Below are 9,463 nucleotides of genomic sequence, written 5' to 3' on the forward strand. Positions count from 1 at the left end.
GAGACATAGGAGTGCCGGGTTGCAAAACGGACAACGGGGAAAATGCTCGGATGCATGAGAAAAACACGTATGCAAAATGAGATGCACATGATGACATGATATGAAATGCAGATGATGACATGGCAAAGTGCAACACGCAAGCAAATGACATGGCAACGACGGCGAATGACTGGCGGACACCTGGCGCATCGAATCCGGGGCGTTACAGGCTAATAAGCAGAGGAGAGCCATCCATGGCGAGCACCAGCCCACGACCAACCGCCTCCGACTGCTCGACATTGGCATCCTCGTCGCACCACCACGGCGATGGCGCCGCCGAGCCAGTCGGCGCCCACGATTCGCCCACGCCCTCACACCATGGTTCTGTACGTGTGCAAGAACAATGTGGCCATAGTTGATAGGGGTCAGTTCGATAAATTATTTCTGGGTGGTGAGTCCGTTCGATCTTACAATGTCAGGGTGACGCGAGGGAGATGGACGATGCGTTGGCGGAGAAGCTCAAGGACGAAGAGACTCGACCGCAACCGGAAGCTGATGTGCAATCCATGCCCGTGACAGATGGTGATCAAGGTGTCAGTGTGTTGCGGTTCGGTTTACCGGAGCTGGAGCATAGTAGCCGGAAACAGAGAACGGTAGGTCGTCCCTTGATCCCGATTCATCGACCCGGAATCAGATTCGGGAACGAGGTCGGATTCGGTACGATTCGAAGAAGATTCGGCGTCCCCGCAGCCTGCTCCTCGATTCAGGTTCCAGGATCCGACAGCCAAAACGCGAGGCATAATTTACTCACGCCGTCGTTTCTTTTCTCAAGGACTCCTCGTTCTTCCTCCAGTCCATTAATTGCAAGGAATCCATTAACAGCAAGGAATGCTGACCGTCAGGCAGTCGTCGTTCCTCAGGAACTACGTTCCTCAACCCATGGTATCGTACCAGGTTCATCGTACCCAAATGGATTGGATCGCGTCCCCGCTATAAAAAATTCGTTCGAGAGATGTATACCCTCGCTATTTTTTTCAGCCAGCGACTCTCGTCCCTCGCTCCCGTTCCTCGTTCCCACCGTACCAGAAACATGGCAACTATGAGCTGGAGGAGGCGACAGGCCGTTTCGACGAGTCCGCCAGGATCGGCAGTGCCGGCAATGGTCGCACCGGCGTGTACAGAGGAAGCCTGCGCGGCATGAGCGTTGCCGTCAGTGTCATCTCCCCGGATGCCGCCGTTGGCGAGACACGGTTCGCTCGCGAGGCCGACGCTATCGGCAAGGTGGGGCTCCCAGGCATCGTGGCGTTCGTCGGCGCGTGCGCGGAGGCGCGCGCTGTGGTGCACGAGCTCGTGCGGGCGGTAGCCTGGAGGGCCGCCTCACTCAAGAACGCGACGGGACGCCGCCGCTGCCGTGGAGAGCGCGATGCGCCGTGGCGTACCAGGTATTGTCTGTTCTGGCATTCCTTCTTTCACTCGTCAGCGAAGACGGTGACGTCCGCCCGACGAACGTCCTCCTGCTCGACGACGATGAGGAGGTGCACCGCCCCTCCGGCAGCAAGCTCGCCGGCGTCGGCATGCGTGGGCTCGTGTCGGAGCAGCAGCAGGCCGGCCGCGAGGCGCTGGCGTACGTGGACCCGCGGTACGTTGCGATGGGGGAGCCCACCCCGCAGTGGGACGTGCACGGCCTGGGCCTGGTGCTCCTGCGGCTGGTCACGGGCATGACGGCGCGCGCGGCCAAGAAGGCGGCTCGGGAGGCCGCCGCCGGCGGGCGCAGGGCCTGGAGCGAGGTTGTGGACGCGAGCGCGGGAGGGTGGCCGTCGAAGCTTGCCACCGAGGTCGCGCTCCTCGGCCTGCGATGCTGCGCCGTGAGCGATGGCCGAGAGCTGTGTCGCCCGGCCGGTGAGCTGCTCGAGGAGGCGCTTACCGTGCTGAAGGCCGCGATGGACGCCGCACCGGGCAGGGCGTGGTCGTCATCATTGTTATCATCGTCGGAGACGGAGGCGTCTCACGGCGGCGGATCTGAGTGCCAGCGGCAGCAGCAGGTCCACAAGGTAGTTGATGCAGCGGCACAATGATTGTTCTAGTCGTCGGAGTCGAATACTCCATGTAGTTAACGAGTGTAGAAAACATTCATTGTTTGGAGACGGGAATGATCCGTTGAGGTGGTGGTGTAGCTCTGCCTGGCATTGAGCCGGCTATGTACTGTTCCACTCCTCTCAGTTAGACTGTCACAAGCAAGTGCAAGATGGACTCTTTTTTCTTCTTCTTATTTTGCGAAACATAGTAAACACAAATGCACATTCACCTCTGTAAACGTACCTATGCCACAATTTACCATCACGGGCATCTCTAAAAGATTGACCCGGCAGATTTTTAAATTGACGAAGTTGCCACCCGCACCTTGTAGCCAACAAACATATCGTACCACTGAAAGAATAATGCTGAAAAACCTGAAATAAATTCAGGAAATATATAAGCATCCATGCCAAGTCTTGTACTACTTGAATCGGATGGGCTAGTTCCACTATTAAGAATGGTTTTCCTTGGCGTTCTAATTCAGTATCATACATCGTTCATTCACTTAACATACACATTGTCAGGAATGTTATAATTCCACCTATCATTCCTGGGATTTTTTATCGAAAAGGACCACATGCTCAATGTAATTGCCAGAAAAGATCCCGTCTAAATGAAATTGACAAAAAAAACACTTTGGACCGTGGCGGCAGACGCCCCAGCTGACACGTGTCACCTGCCGCCACGGTTCAAGGCGGCAGCCCCTGCCGCCAGCCGGTCAGGTGGCAGGCTGCCCATAACAGCGCGCGGCAAATCGCTACGGAACGGAAGCCGGTGGTGGGCCCTGCCGCCTCGTCCGGTGACGGCAGGACTGTTGCTGAAGCAACACCCAGTGCATGCATCCGCTTGTACATCGTGGCCTGGTGGACAGCTTTGCCATGCATGCATCGCTAAGTGAACTAATCGATCAACTAGTGTATGCACAATACAAGCCTTTGTATTTTCAAAATACGTGCGTGTATAACATGCACTTAAGAACAACTCTAGCCGGACGACCTAAACAGACGCATGGTTTGTCCGCCTTTTGTCCTGGTCAGGCGGATGGGCATGTCTGTTTTTTCATATGGATCGGCTGAAAACGTCCAACGGAAGCCGACCTAAATTCACGCGCATATAAAAATGAGAAAATAATGCACACGTGGCACAGATAACCATAATAGAAACTTAATTAATCATAAGTTACGGGTCAACCGCCGGCCAAAGTCTACTTAAAACACAATTAAACATTAATCAAAACTAAAAACAGTTGGCGCCCACACGCAGCCCTAGACGTCCGCCTTGCCCTTGCTGGGACCGCACGCACGCAGCCCTATTTTATTTTAGCATTAAATGTGACTATTTCAAAATAAAATAAAATAGTATGTACCTAGTTTTCTATTTAGGTTTTAATTTTTATTAGTGTGTGTTTATGTCTTGGCCTTAACTTGTACTCGGTCGGGTATTCTTCACTCACTCTTATTCGTTTATTTGTTGGATTTTATTTGGCATTCAGGTATGGAGTGTAGAGGCATGCATGGTCCAGATTAGCACATAATTACCTTGCACCATACTCATACTTATTGCATATTATAGTCTCACAATATATACCTGATAGAGTTCGGATTACCGTCAGATTTGTCTAGTGTGAGCCTTTGGTTGCTTTTGTGGAGAGAGAGAGAGAGAGAATGGGGCCGTATAGAGACCCCGCCCCACCCCCAAATGTGGAGGGGGATTTAGGGGCTACGGTTGGAGCTTCTCTATCCCCCGGCTCCTTTATTTACTAGAATATGAAGGCGCGCGTTGCCGCGCCTGCCTATCTTAAAGGTTATATTGTTGAGTCATGAAAAATTGCTTTGGGATTAAATGAGAAAGAATTTAGGATACGAAATGCACATTGTGGAATGTTCAAAAATAATAATACACATTGTGGTGCATGCATCTTAAAGCTTGAAAGCTTGAAAGATAGTGCACATACAGTCATGAATTGAGGCCCTGAAATGCATGGAATAAAAAGTTATCTCTCTGTCACACACATAGGCATACAGTCATGAATTGAGGCCCACAAATACAGTCATGAATTGATAGTGCACATCTTCCTAACAAGAGTAGTGGGGAAAATCGGGAAGAAAGGGGCTGCCTGTGCCGATGATCCCATTAGCATGACATAAACGGAAGGAATACTCGACGGACGAACTGGAAGGAGTAAGAGGGACAATCCAAACGATAATAATGCCGTCTAAGAGGCACAACAGCCGGTAGATGAGGAGATCAAAATTTTTTTGCGGCAAGATGAAGAGATCAACTTTTGGGGCATATGAATATACCTGAACGAGGATGCAGACGAGAGGAACCGAAGCGGAAGGTACGCGACAACGCTCGCCGCTGGCGCTGAGCCTGATTGGCGGAATCTGCGTATCATGGGGGGCTGGGGAGATTGGCTTAGGTTTTTCTCTGTTGAGGGCATGGAGTACGCACGCAACAGGTGGAAGAATCTCGTGCGGCAGTGCCTAGGCTACATGGACTTTTGGTTGCTAATTGGCCCGTTGAACGAGGTGACCCTTGGCTCGGTTCGTGGAGCAGCGGCCCGGCTGCGTGTACTGAAGCGTCACGCGACACGGTGAAAATGACCTGCAGCGCTCGGTGGGACGACGGATCGATCTGGTTCGCTACTGTGTTTGATCCGACGGCTGATGACGTCAAAACGTTGTGGAGGCTCGTAGGTAGCTACATCTTACTGTTTAGAGCATCTCCAACAGCCGCTGAACGCGCCGCGCGCAAAAAATGGCTTTAGCGCGCGCCCATCGCCTGGTTTGGCGCGGCGCGCAGCGCCAGCTTCAGTCGCCACGCTAAAATGCAGCGCGTGCGCGCCGCTCCAGCAGGCGCGCAAAAATTGCAGCGCGCGCTCATTGTACAAACTAGGATATAGGCATTGAAAGCATAGAAACTAGATAGCATAAAAACGACTCTAAGTCGCTATCATCATCATCACCATTATCATCCTCGGCGTGCTCCGCACGGTCTTGTGCCGTGTTCAGACGAGGCGGCGGGGCGACGTCGAGCGCCTGCTGGAGCGTGTACACGTCTTGGAAGTTCATCTGGCCGCGCGGCCGGCCCAGGCGCCACGCCGCCGCGTCGTACCCGCGGGCGGCCTCGCGCGCCGTCCCGTACGTGCCGAGGCCGAGCCGGAGATCGCCGGAGCATATCTCCGCGTAGTAGCCGCCGTTGGGGCGCAGGCGGACGACGCGGTAGCCGGACGCTCCTCGGCGGCGCGGCGGCATGGCGGGGCGCTGGAGCGGCGCGTCGGTGGCGGGGCGCTGGAGCGGCGCGTGGCAGAGAGGGAGAGGAAGAAGAGAAGAGGAGGCGTGGAGAGGCGCGTGGCGCGTGCCGCACTTTATAGACGCGCCGGAAGTGGTGCGCAAAAAATGAGGCGCGAGCTGGCGCCTTTTCGCGCGCGCGCAAACGGTTCCCGCGCGCGTGATTATCCCGCCACCGCTGAAGCGCGGCAAAACGCCCCGCGCGCGCTAAAAGCTGCGTTTACCGCATGCGCGCGTCATTTCGCGCGGTCGTTGGAGATGGTCTTAGTAATATATGATGACACGTTAGTTTTTTTTTGCAGGTGACATGTTAGTTGGTATGACGATATCTAGATGTCAAAAAAAATAAAACACCACATTTTTGATCTGAAAACATAAAGACTTGTTTAGATAGTGATTTACAGTGTAAATAGGTATTACATTATTAGGCTCATCGTGTACAATAAAGATAGTGTTGCATTCATGCGACTAGTCCGACCTACAACATGAGAAAAGAAGGACAAATTTGCCCTTCTGTCGTGACCAACTCCTGAGTTGAAGGGAATTGTAGCTGGCTCACCTCTTAAATGATATGTGGACAGATGAAAGAGAGGTTGGCCAATAAAAAAGTTGACAGTCTAAGACACGAGAAGATGAGGACCCCAAATACTAAAGTATACTAACAACAACTGTGTTGTTGTCCAATACACCCAAGTGACTATTGGATATCTACAAAGGAAAAAAAAACTCAATATGCACAAGCAAGTTCACACCAGAGAATGATAACATGTACCACATGGCAACATGCTGATTTCATAGGCGGAACAGAATTAGTTAAGACTGTTAGCTGATGTCAAAGATACATTAACTAGATTATCATATTCAATATCGTGCATGGCTTTTTATTTGGAAGATTGGCACATGCACTTCTAAACAACAAATAATACTGACACATTGACGCTATGAAATAAGTAAATGTTACATATGTAAAAGTAGGAAAATGCATGACATATTTATGTTCATTAGTGATAGCAATGCTATTTTCAATACCAACTAGTATGGAATCTGTTGGAACTTTCTTTTGAGGGGAAATCTGTTGTAACATGTAAGAAACATTTAACCCCAAAAGCCTATGAAGAATCTTGTGAATAGTTCTTTATACGATTGAAGTTTATATAAGATTTTCTTATCTGACCATACATCGCAAATCACTAATAAGATATTTGTGAGAAATGCCCGTTAGAGATATACCAAGATATTTAGTATATTAAAATATACATGATTAAACACACACATAAAAACACGTGGATATAAATATACACTATACGATTGATGCAATTGTCAAAACAAAAAAAACCAAGGAGCCGTGTGGTTTTGTCGTTTTCTTATTTCTTTTTCATTTAAGTGTATTCGGTCTTAAAATCATGCTAAGAGACAAACTCTTGAAACATAAGAAAGTTGTCACTTTTTTAACACAAGACACCTTAAATTTAATAACATGAAAGTGTATTTTTTGCTGATCTACATTTCATTTGTAAAACAAAGAATATGTGATTCATATTAGCAACATCATTATGTTATTAACTATATATAAAAACAAGTGATTATTAAAATTGTAGCATGATGTAAATAAGTTATAGCGAAGTATAAAAGTTTTGCATAAATTGTATTTGTTTCAGTTTGTCAAAGTTTGCGATCCCGCAGTGGCTTCAATTTGTTTGCAAAATTGGTTTGGGCTGAAATAGAGATAATTACATTTTTTGATCTGGTCATCACGAAAATTACGGAAGAATGGTTGTTTCTCCTTATAGTCCATGAACAAAGTTTATCTTTGAAGTGATGATGGAAGACTAAGGTCTAAGTGACCAAACACCCCACTTATTAACAAGTAAATGTGAAGTGGACTGTGGGACAATAAATGATTCTAAAACTAAAAAATGTAGTCGCTTGTGTAGAGATAACATGTAGTCTTCTCTTGCTTGGATGTAAAATTATTTTTATTCATTTTTTCCTATATTTGTGCTCCATTGTAAATTTAAAGCTCGTATTTCTAAACAACACGTCACCGTAGGAGATGGTGGTGATGTGTACCAGTGGCAAAGACAGGGTCTGCGCAGTTCGGGCTGACAGGGCCTGGGACAGCTAGGACCAAATATTGGAATTAATTTTTACTAGTACTCAACCCAGCCTCATATGAAATATTAACCTTATTTGAACTAAGAGGTAAATACACCGGAAGTCATAGAACTTGCACGCGATGATCAGTTTGGTACAGAAACTTGTAAAAAACGTGTTTCGGGTCATCAAACTTGCACGGGCGGTCACATTTCACGTACACGGACGTACCCATGTCCTATGTGGCATGCCAGTGTGGCTAGGGCCCACTGTCAGCCGTTTTTGCATGTAGATCTGCAGAGAAGCCCTTGACTTTTTTTGTTTTCGTATTAAGCCCCTAAAAATGAAAAAAAAACAAGGGATGGTGAGGTTTCAAGGCCGTAACGTGCCCCAAGTAGGCTCACATGGACAACAACCAGACTAATGAGCATTCATGTCTCGCATGACAAATTTCTGTATCGTACAAATATTGACTGAAAATAAATTTATAAGGAATGTAACCTGCAAAAGATAAGCACCGTGGCTCGACCATGTGACCTTGAGCTCAAGGTTAACTAAGATTACCACCATGCTACGACAGTACAACACATCCAGATATAAGAAAACAAATTATATCCTTGTGTTTGTGACATTTAAAAAATATTTATGTGTTAAAAAAAGTATGTGACATTTTAAAAAGTTCCAAAAACTTGTATTTGAAAAAATGATGATCATGTGTTTAACCACGTATTTTAAAGAATGTTAATTATATCAACAAATGTTTTTAGATGTATACTGGAAAAATATAGACATCAAAACATATACTCCAAATGATTAACATTTTTTCAAATACATGTTTTCAAACTTATGTGTAGTGAAACATATACTCCATATGATACACATATTTTTTTACGTTTTAAATACTCAAGTATACATCTATGATTTGATACACATATGTTTTAAATACTCCAGTATACATCTATGTTTGGAGTATTTAAAAAAATGATTGTGATTAACACTTTTTCAAATACATGTTTTGAAACTTTTTCTAGGCGCCCCCTCCCAGATATATATAGGTGGGTGGGAAGGGAGGAACAGCCAAAGGAGGCGCCCAAGTAGGAGGGGAGGAATCCTACTTGGAGTCCCTCCCAAACCGCGCTCCCCCCTGCCTTATATAGGTGCAGGGGAAAGGCATGGGAGGGTGGCGCCCCCCTTTCCTTTCTCCCATGAGAAGGAAAGGCAGGAGGGGCTAGCCCTTCCCCCTTTCCTTCCCTTAGGGCCTGCTGTCTAAAGAAGGGGTGCACTGGGGGCTGGTTTGTTCCCCCTTTGGCCCATTAGGCCCATATCTTTGCAGGGGGTGTTCGAAACTCCTTTCCGGTGACCCGATGAGTACCCGGTACCCTCCAAAATAATTTCGGTGTCCGAATACCATCGTCTTATATATCAATCTTTACCTCTCGACCATTTCGAGACTCCTTGTCATGTCCATGATCTCATCCGGGACTCCGAGCAACATTCGGTCACCAAATCACACAACTTATACAATATTATATCGTCATCGAACGTTAAGCGTGTGGACCCTACGGGTTCGAGAACTATGTAGACATGATGGAGACACCTCTCCGGTCAATAACCAATAGCAGAACCTGAATGCCCATATTGGCTTCTACATATTGTATGAAGATCTTTATCGGTCGAACCCTTATGACAACATACGTAATTCCCTTTGTCCATCGGTATGTTACTTGCCCGAGATTCGATCGTCGGTATCTCTATACCTAGTTCTATCTCGTTACCGCAAGTCTCTTTACTCATTTCGTAATAGATCACCTCGTAACTAACTCCTTAGTCATTTGCTTGCAAGCTTATGATGTGTATTACCAAGAGAGCCCAGAGATACCTCTCGGATACTCGGAGTGACAAATCCTAGTCTCGATTTATGCCAACTCAACAAACACCTTCGGAGATACCTCTAGAGCATCTTTATGATCACCCAGTTATGTTGTGACGTTTTATAGCACACAAGGTATTCCTCCGGTATC

The 9,463-nt window shown here is 47.5% G+C and overlaps 1 protein-coding gene across 1 annotated transcript; it reads left to right on the forward strand.

The window, feature by feature from the left end:
* Positions 1 to 233: 233 nt before the first annotated feature.
* Positions 234 to 1,701, forward strand: LOC123158620 (uncharacterized). Its single transcript, XM_044576536.1, has 3 exons — positions 234 to 365; positions 459 to 599; positions 1,081 to 1,701. Exons 1-3 carry the CDS (start codon positions 234 to 236, stop codon positions 1,699 to 1,701), a joined length of 894 nt encoding a protein of 297 aa, XP_044432471.1.
* The last annotated feature ends 7,762 nt before the right edge of the window (positions 1,702 to 9,463 follow it).

Source organism: Triticum aestivum, chromosome 7B, assembly GCF_018294505.1.
Source record: "Triticum aestivum cultivar Chinese Spring chromosome 7B, IWGSC CS RefSeq v2.1, whole genome shotgun sequence".
NCBI classification, from domain to species: Eukaryota; Viridiplantae; Streptophyta; class Magnoliopsida; order Poales; family Poaceae; genus Triticum; species Triticum aestivum.